Raw genomic sequence first — 18,151 nt, forward strand, 5'->3', positions numbered from 1 at the left:
TCATTGGTTCAAAAACGCTCACCAAATCCACCCAAAACTTCATCCTCAATATTGATGGTCTCCCAGTATCCACCTCCCCTCACATCCGGAATCTTGGAATCATCTTTGATCAAACCCTCTCCTTCGACAAACACATCAAACACATCACCAAGACAGCCTTCTTCCACCTCAAAAACATCGCCCTCTCCGTCCATCCCTCTCCTCCACAGCTGCAGAAACCCTCATCCACGCCTTCATCACCTCCCGTCTGGACTACTGCAACAGCCTCCTCTATGGCTCACCCTCAAAAATCATCAGTAAACTTCAATACATTCAAAACTCCGCTGCCCGTCTACTCACCCACTCCCCGATCCGTGACCATATCACCCCCGTCCTTTACAAGCTCCACTGGCTCCCCATCCCCCAGAGAATCCAGTACAAAATCCTCCTCATGACCTACAAAGCCCTCCATAACCTGGCCCCATCCTACCTGACTGACCTCCTCCACAGATACACTCCCACCTGCACCCTCCGCTCTGCTGCTGCCAACCTCCTGTCCCCCCCCATCCGGACCAAACTCAGATCCTGGGGGGACAGGGCTTTCTCCATCGCTGCTCCCACCCTCTGGAACTCACTACCCCAAACCGTCAGAGACTCCTTCTCACTCACCACATTCAAAACATCACTGAAGTCTCACCTGTTCAGCACTGCCTTCAACCACTGACCGTCACCTCACCTTCTGTCTCCTTTTTCTGTTCATTTACTTATTTATCTATTTATTTTCTTCTCTATGTTCTAGTAATCCCTGTAAAGCGTCTTTGAGTGTTTGAAAAGCGCTATATAAATGTAATGCATTATTATTATTATTATTATTATTATAGTAAGGGACCATTCAAGTTTGAGGAGTGGGGGAATGTAATGGTATTGGGGATGGTGAAGTTAGGGACCCCAATGAGCCATCAGCAAATCTGATGTTCCTGATAAGACTGAAATGTAAGTGTTGGGTCGTGGTTTTTAGAACTAACTAGACCAAGTGGACCCGTTGGGCCCAAACCTCTCCTGCATTGGTGCAGCACCCTCTCCTCTCCCCCTTCCCCTCCCCCCACCCCCTCTACCCTCCCCTCCTCCCCGTCCCTGTCTCCCCCTCCCCTTCCCTCCCCCTCCTCTCCTCCCTCCCCTCCCCTCCCCCACCCCCCCCCTCTCCTTCCCTTCCCACCCAATCCATTCCCTTCAACCCCCCTTCTCCTCCCCCTCCCTCCCTCCCTCCCTCCCCCCACCTTCCCTAGGAGATAGATTTAAACTTTAAAATGTGTATAACTTTAAAAAAACCTAGGTGAACCATTATAGAGAGCTTCCAATTCATAGTATTAAAATGGGCTCAAATATTTTTTCAATAAGAATCCTATCAATTTCCGTTTCCAATTGTAATTTACAGGTGCCCCTCAGCTTCCGATGGGGCTCCGTTCCGAGAAACCCATCGGAAACTGAAAGTATTGTAAGACGAAATGCATTGTAATACACGCGATCACGTGGCCAGAAGCGAGCGGTGGCTCGCTACGGGTCGCTACGGGTCGCTACGGGTCGCTGCCGTTTGCACCATCGCTAAGTCGAACTATCGCAAGTCGAAACATTGTACGCCGGGAAGAACCTGTAATTGCAAAAAACACTGACCTTGGCTCAAAAAACCATGGTGGAGCATTGGGATCAACGTGAATGTTGGTTTGAATGCCCTTCAATGTGCAAGCTCATCCTTGAAGAACACTTCTTGTCTCCCGAGCAACTAATGTAATATTCCAGCCTCACCCATCTTAACGCGATGAAAGTTCATTCAACTCTGAGCTGTTTCGTTCAGGCAGAACAGTCCCAAAATATAATTAATCTAAAGCCCACAACTACAAGTTGTAATATTTTCATCCGCCTTTGGTGTTTCGCTCTACTGTCAGCAACTTCAGGTTTTCAGAATTACCTCTATCTTTTTAAGGTTCAGACCTAGTGTTTGCTGGTCACCCCGTTATACGTTCAGTCTGGTTCATCAGTGTTACGCTGCACCTAGCATCAGGCTCATTTGTCAAGTCTCAGCTATTCATCTTCATGATAACAACCAGCAGTTCTACTGTAGAGGAAAGTTCTGAAAAGCCCCCCTTTCTCATTTATATTGTGAATAGTTCTTCCCTTGTACCAGCATCCATGGAGGTAGATGGACAGACGATGTCTGGAAACTTCAGAACATCTGAGCATCATTTTTCAATTCCTAATGTTAATTTTGTTTGCGCAAATTAATGTTTGATCCAAGAAGCTCTTGTTCCAAAGACTTTTAAATCACTTACAACATGCTTTTCTTGCCTGAGCCAACATTCAAAGGATTTTTGTTTTCCTCCACTTGATGAGAATCCTTTTTTTGCTTTTTAAACTGATGTTCAATTGTGTCAAAACAGTATTTAGCCCCTTCGCCCAGCGTACAACATTCATTATACAGGCATCATGTTCAGCATGGACATTGTGGGCCGTAGGGCCTGTTCCTGTGCTGTACTGTTCTCTGTTCTATGGTTCATTTGTAAAGATAATTTCGATTTTTAGATATTAAGCGAATGAACTGGATATGGGGTGATTGCAGAAAGTGATCTTGAGGTGAATGATCAGTCATGATCTAATTGATGCAATCGTGAAGGGCCCAGCGGTTTAAGCCTGCTTTTATTTCTTGTAATAACATCAGGCCTCGGCTGGGGTGGTGTGTTAGTCCACAGAAGATTGAAATCTGAATTCTCATCCTTGTGTTTAATTTCTTCCATTGCCCAACCCACCTCTTTCTGTGTAAGCTCAAGCCCCACCCTCAGAGATTCATGTCTAGCCTCACCCATCCTCCACTCCATGGCTTCCAGCCAGCCAGGCCAGGGACTGGGATTCCTTCCTTATATCTCAGCATTTGACCTTCTCTGAATGCTCCTTATAGTCAGCCACCTCTGACCAGTCTTTTGGTCACATGTCCTGACATCACTTTCTCTGGCTTAGAATGGTGCCCCTGTGAAGGGCTTGGTGATATTTTATTACATTAAAAACATTATAGATGCAAATAATTGTTCAGCAGCTCCAAGTTTAAGTTGACCCTTCCACTCTGGTGGTGTTAGCTGTACTCCACCAAAGTCTGGTAATCCAAAACTTTTCTTCTTAGTTTAGTTTAGAGATACAGCGTGGAAACAGGCCCTTCGGCCCACTGAGTCTGCTCCGACCAGCGATCCCCACACATTAACACTGTCCTACAAGCACTAGGGACAATTTTACACTTACCCCAAGCCAATTACCCTACAAACCTGTACGTCTTGGGAGTGTGGGAGGAAACCGAAGATCTCTGAGAAAACCCACGCAGATCACTGGGAGAACGTACAAACTCCGTACAGACAGCACCCGTAGTCAGGATCGAACCCGGGTCTCCGGCGCTGCAAGCGCTGTAAGGCAGCAACTCTACCGCTGCGCCACCGTGCCGCAGAGTCTTGATTCATAAACTGCCCTTTTTCTCATATTTCTCCTTAATTGCTAAGTTTTATTATGCTGAAAGCTCCAGATTAATACCGTCTTTGTAATTGGTTTCAGAAAAACATGACCCATTTCAGTGTAATCATGAACCTCATATTAGCTATGGCTCATCCTACAGTAACAAACTTAGGGTTAGCAATCCTCTAGGTTATGCTCTCGAAGCTTTAAACATTTATTTCCAATCCTAGAGAGAGAGAGAGAGAGAGAGAGAGAGAGAGAGAGCGCAGAAGTATTGAAAAATTATATATTTATTTTGTTTGAAAATATGTAAATATAGTAATGGCAGTTGGCCATGGATTGGTGTAAGTGGCAGGGGGAAGAGGCTGATAGAGACATTCAATCACATAACAAAGAATCTTTTCCCTGCTCATTTGGCCCCAGGAAGCTGGATGCCATGAGGATGAGCACATCAGTTGGCTACGTCAAAAGACCATGAGAGAGACTGTGGTAGTGGGGTGATTTGACACGAGATGGAGTTCCCAGAGATGCATTAATTAGAATAGACAGTCCTAAGCAGCTCCACTGAAACAGTACTAATGATAAGTTCCACAGATACAATACCAATCAGATTTTACAGTACCAAAGTCACAGCTTTCAATCTGACACCGATGCCCAGCTTATGGACTCTCAGAAACATTCATAGACCATAGAAAAGTACAGCAGCAGAAGAGACTCTTTGGCCAAACATTTCTGTGCTGAACAGATGCCAAGTAAACTAATCTCTGCCTGCGCGTGTTCCATATCTGTCCTTCCCCTGCATATCTATGTGCCTATTTAAAAGTCTCTTTTAGAAAGAGTATTACATTCAAAGAAACAAACAAAAAAAAGTTCCTTCTTAAAATAAAAAGAAACAAAATCACACAAAGGACACAAAAATACTTTTAAATATTAAAAACATCACTGCAAGCGCAAATAACTAAAATAAATGTAATTTATCTTATTGTTTTCTCTCTTCCCTGCAGCTGTAGAAGCCAAAGAATGGATTGCAGTCAGGTCTAACTTCACAGCAGATCTTGTAATTCGTGACAGAACAGAATTAGCAACAGAATTTTAGACCGTCAGAAGTGTTTTCCCAGGGTGGCAATGTCAAAGAATATAGTGCATAGTTTTCAGGTGAGTGGGGGAAAAGTTTAAAGGAGATATGCTTGCAAGATTTTTCACACAGTGAATGGTGATGGCTGGAACGCGCTGCCAAAGTGGTGGTGGAGGCAGATACAATAGTGATGTTTAAGATGCTGTCGATAGGCACATGGATATGCAGGGAATGGAGGGACACATCATATTTGGTGGGGAAATTGTGGGCCGAAGGGCCTCTTATGCTGTACTGTTCTACAATCCTATGTTCTGTGGTCCTATATCTTTACCTAACTTGATTCCAATGGTTCTTGCTATTCCCACTCCAACAACACTGCAGTCATTTATCAGGGTCTCCAATTAAATGAATAACCCAGAGGGTTTTGTGGTACTAACACTGATAATTTGTTTTTATAGGCAGAAACCCAGGATACCAACATAAATCGGAGGACATACACAAAGAGGAAGTTCCTGTGGCGAGTGAGGCAAAAATGGAAATTGCTGGGTCTGTTTGAGATCGACCAAGACCATGAATTTTACAGCTTTACTTGTATGCTGAAGGAGGGATTGACAGCTGCAGTCCAAGTCTCCATTGACACTCCCCGATTGGTAAGACCAGAATGTCTGTTGACATCACTCTCTGAGTCATTGAAGGTTAGATGGGGAACATAGCATCAGAAATTGGGGACTGCTCTGTCAAACATCAAGACTATGACTGATATTCTACCTCAACGCCATTTTATGCTCTCACCATTTTGGACCATAATATGTCATTGCACAGCCTCTGTAGATTTCCCTCAGTGTATTCAGCATCACAAAGGAACGTCCTAACCACCCCGTCTTCCCCACCACCCCGTCTTCCCCACCACCCCCTCTTCCCCACCACCCCCTCTTTCCCACCACCCCCTCTTCCCCACCACCCCCTCTTCCCCACCACCCCCTCTTCCCCACCACCCCCTCTTCCCCACCACCTCCTCTTCCCCACCACCCCCTCTACCTCACCACCCCCTCTTCCCCACCACCCCTTCTACCCCACCACCCCCCTCTTCCCCACCACCCCCTCTTCCCCACCACCCCCTCTTCCCCACCACCCCCTCTTCCCCACCACCCCCTCTTCCCCACCACCCCCCTCTTCCTCGCCACTCTACAAATCATTTAAAGGCACTAACAATTACCTTTTTGTTTAATTACTGATTTTACTGGCTGTGCATGTGAATCCACGTGTTTTTTTTGCATTCTGTAAAGTCATTAAATTTTTCATGGAGTGCTTTATCACATGCTGATTTTTTAAAATGACTTCCATCTCTATTTTATTAAGAAGATTTGGTGAGTCTGCAGATATTTCCCTTGGAAGATGGCCTGAAAGGGTAGAATTAGCAGAGAGTATAAATCATGCTACAATGAAAGCAGCTGAATCTGAAATGTGTTGCCCAGGAAAGGTCAAGCAGGTTCATTTGCCATCTCATTAATCATGCATTAATAACACTTAATTGACCCCCCCCCCAAAAACATGCATGGGTTCTTTCTAGGCTTCAGGTGGAGATACTTGGTAGCCTGTTGCAGGAGTTGCCAACATATCTCCCTATTCTGCCTACATTTCATTCTTAATTCCAAAGACCACACAGCTTTGCCAGGATTGGCTGCATGCACCTTGAACCTGTTCCACATGGATGAAACCCTCACTATCCAAGCAGTGTGTGACAGTGCTTTTTTTTGTAGACAAATTGTAGGACTCAATGACTGATCATCGTCCTATAAACTGCCTAATTTGTTTAAGATAGACACAAAATGCTGGAGTAACTCAGTGGGACAGGCAGCATCTCTGGAGAGAAGGATTGGGTGACGTTTTGGGTCGCTGTCCTGCTGAGTTACTCCAGCATTTTGTGTCTATCTTCGGTGTAAACCAGCATCTGCAGTTCCTTCCTATACATGATCTGTTTAAGAGCCTGACGCCTTAACTTAATAAATACATTTATTTTTTAAACTTTAGCAATCTTTTTGTAATGTTAAAACTTACATTTGTTAGAGCATACCATCAGCCATGTCAGTGCCAGATATCCTGGTAGCATGATACTTAAATTCTGTATCAAACTGTGTGTATTTGAGTCACCATGACTGATTACCAACAAAAGGCTTGCTCCTGATAACAAGATCTCTCCAGGTTATGAGATGTGGACAAGAGGTTACCACATCTTGTGGTGATGATGTGGGCGGCACGGTAGCGCAGCGGTAGAGTTGCTGCTTTACAGCGAATGCAGCGCCGGAGACTCAGGTTCGATCCTGACTACGGGTGCTGCACTGTAAGGAGTTTGTACGTTCTCCCCGTGACCTGCGTGGGTTTTCTCCGAGATCTTCGGTTTCCTCCCACACTCCAAAGACGTACAGGTTTGTAGGTTAATTGGCTGGGTAAATGTAAAAATTGTCCCTAGTGGGTGTAGGATAGTGTTAATGTGCGGGGATCGCTGGGCGGCATGGACTTGGAGGGCCGAAAAGGCCTGTTTCCGGCTGTATATATATGATATGATGTGAAAGTTTGAAGATAAGATGAATGTTCTTTGGGAGTTGTGATTGATCAAGATTCATTGGTGAGTGGGTGGTGCGTCTGGTGCATTAAGCTGTGCCTGAGCACAGTGTTGTATTGAATGGGGTGTTTGAAGGTGCATTCACTGACCTTGACTGCAGGACCATTGGAAGTGAACGCTGGGGCTTGGCTCCTGGCATGAACAAGCTACAGAGAAAGCACTTCATATTTTGTTTAGGCAGCTTACAACCCCCACGGTGTGAATGGTGAATTCTCCAATTGTAAGTAATGCCCCCTTACCTCCACCTCTTCCCTGTGCCCTCACGGAGTGCACCTATGACTCCCACCCTCCCTGGCATCCTGCTTCTTTCCAATCAATAAGTCCCACATTTCCTTTTCACTCCCCCTCTTTCCCTTCCCCCTCCCCCACCCCCCATCTCCTTCCATCTGTATCCCTCCCTCCAGCTTTATATTTAACTCCTCTCCTTATCCTACATCCTTTTCCTTTTCACCTCTTTGTCGCTTACTCCACCAATCTGCTAATCAACCCCTCCCCTCACCTGTATCCATCCATCACTTGCCAGGCTTTGTCCCGCTTCCATCTCCCTTTTCCAGCTTTCTCCCTCCTGCTACTGTCAGCCTGAAGAAGGGTCCTGACCTGAAACATCGCTTATCCATTCCCCGACCCGCAGAGTTCCTCCACCACTTTGTGTTCTGTACAGAGAAAGCTTACGGCTCTTGCTTTCCCCCTTCCCTCACTGTAAACCCTACGCGTCTGTCAGACACTGTAGAACTGCAGCGCCTCCAAGCTGTGGTGGGAGCGTAGGAAGACAACAAAGACGGTGAGGAGGAAAGAAAAAACTGCAGGTGCTGGTTTAAATCGTAGGTAGACACAAAATGCTGGAGTAATTCAGCGGGTCAGGCAGCATCTCGGGAGAGAAGGAATGGGTGACGTTTTGGGTCGAGACCCTTCTTCAGACTGACAAAGATGGTGAAACACTATTGCTCAGTTAAAGACTTGGAGCCACAAGATCAGGCACCAAGACCATGTGTAATTTCAGGAATAACATATCCTTTATCTGGAGATTTAGTCTGAGTGTCCTCCTGGCATCTTGCTGGAATTCAGCGCCCCATCTAGGTTTTCACTGTGCCTTGTACAAGACCTTCATCTATAATTTGTGTTACTGGTAAACTCACTAGTTTCCAATCACACCACCAGCAACAATATCACCTTCCACTTCTTAGGTGCACCTGTTCTGTATGCTTTCCCAGGATTTTGTCCATATCACTTGTTCTGATTAACATTTCTCTCTTTCTCTGTTTAAAATGATGAAAGGATTAAGGTAAATGTGGAGAATCTCTTTGTCTCTGAGAATTAAAAATGAGGGCACAATCACAACATTTGTAGAGAAACCACTTAGAAGTGAAATCTGAAAGCACCTTTCATGGAAAGAGTAGTGGAAAGAAGAATGCTTTCTTCAAAAAGAAAGTGTGGACCCTGGAACTTCCAAGAAGGAGATCTAGAATTAGAGGAACTGGAAGGCATATGGCTATTCCAAAAGCACCATGGATAAACAAAGAGTTTCCCACCCTCTAGATCCAACCAGCCAAACCCCAAGTGCCCCACCTAAAGCACAAGGCCCAGTTGCTCCCAAATGTAACCAGACATTTCTCAATTTGAATACCTCACACTGTGAAGTTTTACCCAACTCCTTGTTGACTAACAAATACCAAAGAGCCGATAGCGTCCCAAGGGTTAAAGCTGCCCTGTTATGATCACTGCTAGTTCTCCTGTGGTTAGAAAATTGATATCAACACAATAAAGCTACATGCTTTTAATCTCTGGAGGAATACAAGGGTGTTCTAAACCAGATTACATTCTAGAGTACGAACTGACATCACCAGGCTAATATTGATGAATAAATATTTACTAGACAACAAGTTGAAAGAAATTGGAGCAGTTTATTCCGTCTCTCAAGACTCTTCCTGTATTGAATTAGATCATAGCTGATCTGTGCCTCAACTCCATTTACTTGCTTTGCTTTTATACTCCCTTGATACACCTCCCCGAAAAAAAAAAAGCTAAATTGTATAAAAACCTTAATTTCACTGTATGGATATAGAGATTTGATGGAAGGTCAAGACCATGAAGGATTTTGATCAAATGGAGAGAGACAGAAGAGTGGGGAAAAGGAAAGGATACGGATAAAGGTGATGGACGAAAGAGCTAGAGATGGCATGAGGACGGCTGTTTAATACAGCGACTTGTAGATTGAACTCAATGCCTAAGAGCGTAGAGGGAGCTCATTCAATCGGGAGACTCCAAAGGAAAGTAAATATGGCTGTGGTTCAAAATTTGCCCTCAACTATGTTACAAAGCTGTGAAAATAACGGAAACATTTAAATAATTCAGTATCTTGTTTAAAAGGGCCGGCAAATTAGCTGTCGGGGTTTCCTCTGGGTGCACAAAGTTCCCTCCACATTCCAAAGAAGTGTAAAGAGATGCCTCTGAACATTTCAGAAAACATTCTGGGATTAGCTATGTAACATTGAAGAATACAGCACAGGAAAAGGCCTTTTGGCCCACAATACATGTGCTCAACATGATACCAAGATGAACCAATCTCATCTGCCTGCACATGATTCACATCCCTGCATATCCATCTGCCTATTTCAAAGGCTCAAAGGCACGGTGGCGCAGCGGTAGAGTTGCTGCCTTACAGCGAATGCAGCGCCGGAGACTCGGGTTCGATCCTGACTACGGGCGCCGTCTGTACGGAGTTTGTACGTTCTCCCCGTGACCTGCGTGGGTTTTCTCCGAGATCTTCGGTTTCCTCCCACACTCAAAAGACGTACAGGTATGTAGGTTAATTGACTGGGTAAATGTAAAAATTGTCCCTAGTGTGTGTAGGATAGTGTTAATGTGCGGGGATCGCTGGGCGGCGTGGCCTCGGCTGTATCTCTAAATCTAAAATCTAAAAAATCGAAATCTAAAATAATAATAATATTCATTTATTGTCATTGCAACGAGTACAACGAAATTAAAAAATAGCCAATCCTGACGGTGCGTACAAACATATATGCAATAAATGCAAAAACAAATAAATACATAAATACAATTAAATACAATTATATTAAGTACAAGATTTTTTAACGGTGTTGCCTAGTGCAAAGGTAGTGTGCCTTCACCTCCATCCCAGCAGTGTATTCCAGGCACACACCACCTACTGTGTAAAAAAACTTGCACTACCATCTCCTTTAAACTTTTTCCCTCTCACCTTGAAGCCATGCCTCATAGTCTATAACATTTCTACCCTCAGTTAAAGGTTCTGATGTCTACCTATTTATGCCTCTCATAATTTTATATACTTCTAGCAGGTCTCCCCTTAGCCTCAAACGTTCTGGAGAAAACAATCCAAGTTTTTCCAACCTCTCCTTGCAGCTAATTCAGGCAGCATTCTGGTAAACCCCATTCTGTACCCTCTCCAAAACCTCCGCATGTTTCCTGTAATCATCCTCCCTATGGCAAGATCTAGATATTGCAGCAAACTATAACCTCTTCAATCGACGACATGCTGTGTTGTGGGAAGAGCCAATGGTCGTTTAGGTAGGAACCACTCTTGTCCCTGACTCTGAAGGCGCCATTATTGAGCCATCCTGCACTGTCAGATGACACGCCTGGCCTCTCAGTGAATATGAAATATCCTCTGGCCTGTCTCCTGAATAAACGCAGAGGAGTTCTCTTGGCCATCCTTAATCCCACGGCAAACGTTATTAACAAGGTGTCTCTTGTCTGTGGGTTTATGCCAATTGGAAATTGGCTGCTGCATATCACACATTACAACAACGACAATGCTGCAGAATAGCCTTCATTGGTTGCTAGAAGCTTTCAGACATCTTGAGGTTGTGAAAGTCAATGAATGAGTCCATGTTTTGTTTTTGTTTAATATTTGCATTGATTGTTTGCAATATGACCTTCTCCTTCTCCAGGGCTTACTGAATGAACCAGACTTCAGTGCTGTCCTAACTCAGGTGCACGAGGTAAGTCCCTGCACTTTCCAATTGCTTCCTTTAACAGCAGGTGAATGTAATACTGCACTCTGTTCATTCAGAATTATTGGGAGAATAGAATTTAGGGCGGCACAGTGGAGTAGCAATGGAGTAGCAGTGGAGTAGCGGTGGAGTAGCGGTGGAGTAGCGGTGGAGTAGCGGTGGAGTAGCGGTGGAGTAGCGGTGGAGTAGCGGTGGAGTAGCGGTGGAGTAGCGGTGGAGTAGCGGTGGTGTAGCGGTGGTGTAGCGGTGGTGTAGCGGTGGAGTAGCGGTGGAGTAGCGGTGGAGTAGCGGTGGAGTAGCGGTGGAGTAGCGGTGGAGTAGCGGTGGAGTAGCGGTGGAGTAGCAGTGGAGTAGTTACCTTACAGCACCAGAGACCCGGGCTCAAGGCTGTCTTTTTGGAGTTTGTATGTTTTTCCTGTGACCGTGTGGGTTTTCTCTGGGTGCTCCGTTTTGCTCCCACACTCCCATAGATGTACGGGTTTGTAGGTAAATTGGCTTCTGTTAATTGTAGATTGTCCCTGGTGTGTAGGATAGTGCTAGTGTGTGGGTTGATCGCTGGTCAGTGTGGACTCGGTGGGCCGAAGGGCCTGTTTCCACATTATATCTCTCACTGGAATTTAGAAGGAATTTAGAAGGATGAGGGGGGATCTTATTGAAACATATAAGATAATTAGGGGATTGGACACATTAGAGGCAGGAAACATGTTCCCAATGTTGGGGGAGTCCAGAACAAGGGGCCACAGTTTAAGAATAAGGGGTAGGCCATTTAGAACGGAGATGAGGAAGAACCTTTTCAGTCAGAGAGTGGTGAAGGTGTGGAATTCTCTGCCTCAGAAGGCAGTGGAGGCCAGTTCGTTGGATGCTTTCAAGAGAGAGCTGGATAGAGCTCTTAAGGATAGCGGAGTGAGGGGGTATGGGGAGAAGGCAGGAACAGGGTACTGATTGAGAGTGATCAGCCATGATCGCATTGAATGGCGGTGCTGGCTCGAAGGGCTGAATGGCCTACTCCTGCACCTATTGTCTATTGTCTATCGTCTAAAAACAAGTCTAGAAATGTCTTTCATATCAAAAATCCAACTCTCGCTGCTCTTCCCCATCGCTCCTGAAACATAACTGCTTTCCATTTTACTGCCTTTCTCTGGAGAGCTCTCCGCAGTTTATGAAAATAATACCAATGTCTAGTTTGCTGGTTTCAGTGCGTTATTAAATTAGCCAAGACATCGTGCCGTGTAATGGTGTTTTATTATAGTTGTGCAGCAGGCGACCCATCAGTCTGCATTTGCGTTCTACAAGATATGTGAAATGTTTGTCTGTGGCGGGTATTATCAGGCAGCACATTTTCCTTCTGTTGTCTGTGCCAGGGCTTTGAGATGAAGACATTTGCGGGACCTGTATTTGCACAGTTCCGAAGAATGCTGGGGATGAGTGAGGGCGACTACCAGCAGTCTCTCAGCTCCGAGGGATTCTACCTGCAATTCATCAGCAACTCCAAGAGCAAAGCTAACTTCTTCTTAACGTGAGTGAGATCATCATCGGCAGAGGACCAGTCAATAAGTGTTGAAGCAACTCTGCAGCTGATGGCTCCATCAGCAGCAAAAAAACCCTGATTACTCCGGGGGCAGACGGGTATACTGTCGGCCCGGGAGTGGCAAGCATCCATACCATCCTTGCCCGCAACCCCCTCTCCATCTATTCTTCATTTTCATCCTCCCTGTCCTTGCCACCTTCTCATCTCTATTCCATCTCCATTCCTAACTCCCTATCTGCCCCTCAACCCATTCCATTCCCCCTATTCTTCTTCTCCATCACTATCTCTATTCCCTTTCAATAATCTTCCTCTTGGCAAGCCACGAGCTTATCCTTTCTGCCCATCTCCGCTCCTGACCCGCTTTATTCCCTTGGCATACCTTGGTATGACAGTGATGATTATTGAAAGGCTAGGGTGGGGGGAACCACTTAATCCATTTTTATTTGACACAGGAATGACAAGAGGATTTTCTTGAAAACACAGGAAAAGAGAGAGATAGAGTTTCTTCTGACAAACCTCCGGTCCTACCTGCAACACATGGAGAGGTACCCGCACTCCCTGCTTGTAAAGTTTCTAGGTAAGTGGCGGGAGGAAGATTTCAGGGCTAAACATTTTAATAAAAGACCTCCTGCAGGGGCTCAGTCGAGGCAGTGTGTGACTGAAAGATACAGACTGGGAGATCCAACCTGCAACTCTAGCCTATATTACGTGATCTCAGTTAGGATGGGCCCTGTCGGATGGGAAGAGTCTACCTGCTCTCCAATTCTGAATGTTGCGCACTAAACCACAATTTTATGAATGTAGCAAAGATAGAGGCTTCGTAAGCCAACTAATCCAGGGTGGTGTTTCAGCTCCAAGTAAGCCGCCTCCTCAACCCTTTACATTTTGCCCAAACAACATCTCTTTCTACTTCCTCCTCTCTCGAGTATTGACGTCTCCTTAAATCAATCTCGGCTATTCATTCAGGACATGGATGGTATTGATAACTCCAACATTCATAGCCAACAAGGTGACTCCTTACACGGTCGCAAACCAGACATTGAAAGTAGCTGTCAGATGGAGACTTCCAAGATTTGAATCCAGAGGTGTGTATTTGGCCCTTGTCCTTCTTGATGTTGGAGATTATCAGGGACTGTTGGATCTTATTAGCCTTGGTTGCAGCCCATCTAGGAGAAGTTAAAATCTATAAATAAGGCCACAAGTATCTTAAAGAGTGTCTCAAGAATCACATATATGTTGTATATTAGTGTAATATCTCATGTCACTCATGTTGTGTGTCATGCTTTTGTAGTTACGCCCCTTTAGCTTTTGAGTGACCACTGCTTGTGTGATTCGGGTTAGTGTAAGTGGAACGTGTAGGCGTGAGGTCGTGCTTGCTATGTAGTTAATAAAGTCTTTGGATCATTATCCAGGTGTAAGGCTTCTGTTATTATACAGACAACACAACAATGTGAGACCTTAATTAATACCTATGCTAGAACACAATGTCAGATTTTTAAAATATATATAATTAGACGTACCTCTGACTTCTCCGTATCATCCAACATTAATATATTTATTTATTCTCCATGCCACCATTCACTTGAACTCTGTTAAATGTTTTCCTGAGTGTTGACTTGCACCAGGTCCTTTCATTCTGACTCACAGCAATCCCTCACTTTAAAAATTTGGATTCTTTTTAACCCTCCCTTAGTTGCATCCATCCTTTTCCCTAAAGTCTGGTCTAGGCCCACAACAAACCACAGTTGTACTGGGACACAGTTGTACAGTTGTAAGAGAAACTGGTACCAATCATTTCATGCCGAGGACATCACTGCAGGATTGCTTGCGGTCTGATTTTAACTACCTTCAGCCTCTTCGTCAATGACTTGCTTCTGTCATTGCCTCAGATGTGGGGATCGACACAAAAAGCCGGAGTAACTCAGCGGGACAGGCAACATCTCTGGAGAGAAGGAATGGGTGAAGTTTCGGGTCAAGGCCCATCTTCAGACTAGTCAGGGAAAAGGAAAACGAGAGATCTAGACGATGATGTAGAGAGATATAGAACAATGAATGAAAGATATGCAATAGAGTAACGATGATAAAGGAAACTGGCCATTGTCAGCTGTTTGTTGGGTGAAAACGAGAAGCTGATGTGACTTGGGTGGGGGAGGGATGGAGAGAGAGGGAATGCCGGGGTTACTTGAAGTTAGAGAAATCAATATTCATACCACTGGGCTGTAAGCTGCCCAAGCAAAATATGAGATGCTCCAATTTGCATTAAGCCTCACACTGACTATGGAGGAGACCTAAGACAGAAAGTGTGTGGGAATAGGAAGGAGAATTAAAGTGTTTAGCAACCGGGTAGGTCCAGGCAGACTGAGCGAAGGTGTTCAACAAAACGAAGGCCCAGTCTGCGTTTGGTCTCGCCAATGTATGAGTCCACAACGGATACAGTAGATGAGGTTGGAGGAGGTGCAAGTAAACCTCTGCCTAACCTGAAAGGACTGTCGGGGTCCCTGGACAGAGTCTAGGAAGGAGGTATAGGGACAGGTGCTGCATCTCCTGCGGTTGCAGGGGAAGGTACCTGGGGAGGGGTGGTTTGGATGGGAAGGGATGAGTTAACCAGGTAGTTGCGGAGGGAATGGTCTCTGCGGAAGGCAGAAAGGGGTGGAGATGGGAAGATGTCACTAGAGGTGGGATCCCGTTGGAGGTGGCGAAAATGTCGGAGGAGTCTGTGTGTATGCGACGGCTGATGGGGTGAAAGGCAAGGACTAGGGGGGCTCTCTCTCTGGTAACATAAATACGTTGGCTGTAAGTGCAGATCTGTGGCTGGGCACAGTGCAGCAAGTGATATAGCCCCTGATTCCCTAAAGTCTTGTGCTATCAAGAAGTCCAAAGTGGTTTGTAAGTAAACTTTTTTACACTAGTGGCTTGGATCTGGAAGCACGCTAAGGTATGTTAACGGTGAGATATAAATGTAAGCTGTTGTTGTATGTTTTGGAGATGCATTTTGTCTTTTAGTATTACATACCTAGAGACACAGCAACAGCTGAGGGAGGGAGTTATTTTTGCAATTGGCCCATGAGGGCTTAATTCCTGTTGCTTGAACCCTGGGCGAGCGACACATCTATTTACTTGTTCTTGAATAATGTCAAGGGGAGCCCATTGTATTCTTAACAACTTACCAATCTCCAGGGAGATCGGAGTGTTGTTGCACCTTCTGCCTCAAGGGAGTATTCCAAATGGTAAACTTTGAGGATGTTACTGTTACCATTTATGATGCTATTTGAAGCTCTTATCAAATTACCGCCTGGTAATCAGTGTGTGGTAGCCATTGTCCTGCATATATTGAACAACAACATACTCCACAATGAACCATTGTTGACAAACAGGGCTGTAATGTGCTCCTGTGAATTGCAAACATTGCTGAGCTGGAGTCACAGTCAGTAACATTCAGCTGTCAGATCTCGCTCTCCTTCAAAGACGTGTATGCTCAACAGGTCCCCAGCAACCCATTAGGCACCTGACTGACATGATACCTTCTTCCAAAGATAGACACAAAAAGCTGGAGTGACTCAGCAGGACAGGCAGCATCTCTGGAGAGAAGGAATGGGTGACCCTTCCGGGTCGAGACCCTTCTTCAGACTTCAGTCTGAAGAAGATTCTCGACCCAAAACACTCAGTAGTGTTCACACCTTTGTTTACAAGGGATGACAAAACACCCTTGCATTCAACTTGCCTCCAGGGGTGATATCCCTTCCCTTGTTTGTGGACTCTGCCCCTTAATATCCATTGGCGGGACTCTGCCCCTGATGCCCCATTCCAAAAATGCTGGAGGGCAGACGTGGAGGGCAGTGGTGCCATATTGTGGCTTTTCTTTGCCACCTAATGTCACTCTACAGGAGGGTAGAGTGTGACAGTCTTTACTTCCAAGTGTTCTCAGCTGCAAAGAGCAGATACCACAGAGGGAGGTGGCGGTATCCTTGTTCTGAGGCCAGTTTTCTTGCATAGATTTAAAATGTTTGGCGTATCCAATCTCTCCTGGTGTTCTTTACAAGCCATAGTTCTAATGGGATGCACCATCCATCTGCCCCTGATTGTTTTTGAATGTTGTCATGATACCAACTCTTGCCGTTCGAGCTTGAATCGCTCAATCGTTTGTGTTCCAAGTATTTATTTTGCTCTCTTGCATGTAATCATATTTCAGTGCTTTTTTTTGTAGTATTTGTCATTTAAGGATCTGGTTTTAATTCATTGTGAATCCTGAAATTGCACTTCTCTTCGTCATCTTCCAATTTAATTTTATAAACCTGAAAATACTGAGAGCAGATTGTGTCAAAATTCAACCACCTTTCACTTTACTTGGCCTCAAAAATCCATTTCATTGCTAATCACAAAGAACTTGTAGACAACAATACATACTCCCACATAAGGAGACACCGAGTGCTGGAGTAACTCAGCAGGTCAGGCAACATCTCAGGAGCGCATGGATAGGAGACATTTTGGGTCGGAAGCCCCAGTATTGACAATCTAACTCAACAAGCTGGCAGAAAGGACCAAATGACACAATCCCAAGTCCCCAATTGTAAATATTAACACATTGCTGGGGGCCACTGTAAATGCCAACACTTTCCCTGGAGACCCTTATAACACTCATGGAGATCCTTTGTAAATTCTGCCTCTCTCCCTAAGGAACCCTATAAATATGTGTGCATTCCTGGGGGATGCCTATACTTACAGTATGTTCCCCAGGGATTCCCAGGAATACCACCACTCTCCTGGGAACAAACTGGGAACATTGAAAGGTCTCTGAGACCTCCCTGCAAATATAGACATCATCCTTGGAAGCCCCTTCATCACACCACAACCAAATGGAGAATAGTGCTTTAGTTACCACAAAGTAGCTTCTATTTATAACAAAAAAACAAAAATAATGCACTCATTCGGAAAAATAGTAATAAAATCATGTAATTTTTGGTTCACTTCACTTAATTCAGCTTTTTATATCTTTTATTACGTTTTGAGTCTGTGGTCCTTGTGAATCTTTTAGTTCTGATTAATTAATTGAAACTGTCTGTTCATGGTCACATATTCTCCTTCTTTACTTGCAGGTGTGCACAGTATAAAGATACCTCGCGAGGGGAAGGTGAGCCAGTGCTTGCATTCGCTACAGTGTACAATTGGAAAGGGCTTAATCCAAACTATTGCTACCCTCAGGTACTTGCCACGACAGTGATAGGTGGCTACAGGTGAGGGGGAAGGATGACTGGAAGATTGGTGGACTAAGTGACAAAGGCTAGAGGTGATAAGGAAACAAACCGTACCAGGCCCTGGTGAGACCGCACCTGGAGTACTGTGTGCAGTTTTGGTCTCCAAATTTGAGGAAGGATATTCTTGCTAATGAGGGCGTGCAGCGTAGGTTCACTAGGTTAATTCCCGGAATGGCGGGACTGTCGTATGTTGAAAGGCTGGAGCAATTAGGC

The 18,151-nt window shown here is 45.0% G+C and overlaps 1 protein-coding gene across 2 annotated transcripts in view; it reads left to right on the forward strand.

Annotated features, from left to right (window-relative positions):
- pip5kl1 (phosphatidylinositol-4-phosphate 5-kinase-like 1) overlaps positions 1-18,151 on the forward strand; it is a 40,204-nt gene that overhangs the window by 13,524 nt on the left and 8,529 nt on the right. The window contains exons 2-7 of one of the 2 annotated variants that reach the window (XM_078426009.1): positions 4,473-4,623; positions 5,002-5,193; positions 11,096-11,146; positions 12,520-12,674; positions 13,139-13,263; positions 17,780-17,814. In XM_078426009.1, the coding sequence (XP_078282135.1) occupies positions 4,594-4,623; positions 5,002-5,193; positions 11,096-11,146; positions 12,520-12,674; positions 13,139-13,263; positions 17,780-17,814 (588 nt within the window). In that variant the 5' untranslated portion in view covers positions 4,473-4,593. The remainder of the gene's footprint in view (positions 1-4,472; positions 4,624-5,001; positions 5,194-11,095; positions 11,147-12,519; positions 12,675-13,138; positions 13,264-17,779; positions 17,815-18,151) is intronic. The other variant, XM_078426010.1, reaches the window with a different exon arrangement.

This window comes from Rhinoraja longicauda, chromosome 31 (assembly GCF_053455715.1).
Source record: "Rhinoraja longicauda isolate Sanriku21f chromosome 31, sRhiLon1.1, whole genome shotgun sequence".
NCBI classification, from domain to species: domain Eukaryota; kingdom Metazoa; phylum Chordata; class Chondrichthyes; order Rajiformes; family Arhynchobatidae; genus Rhinoraja; species Rhinoraja longicauda.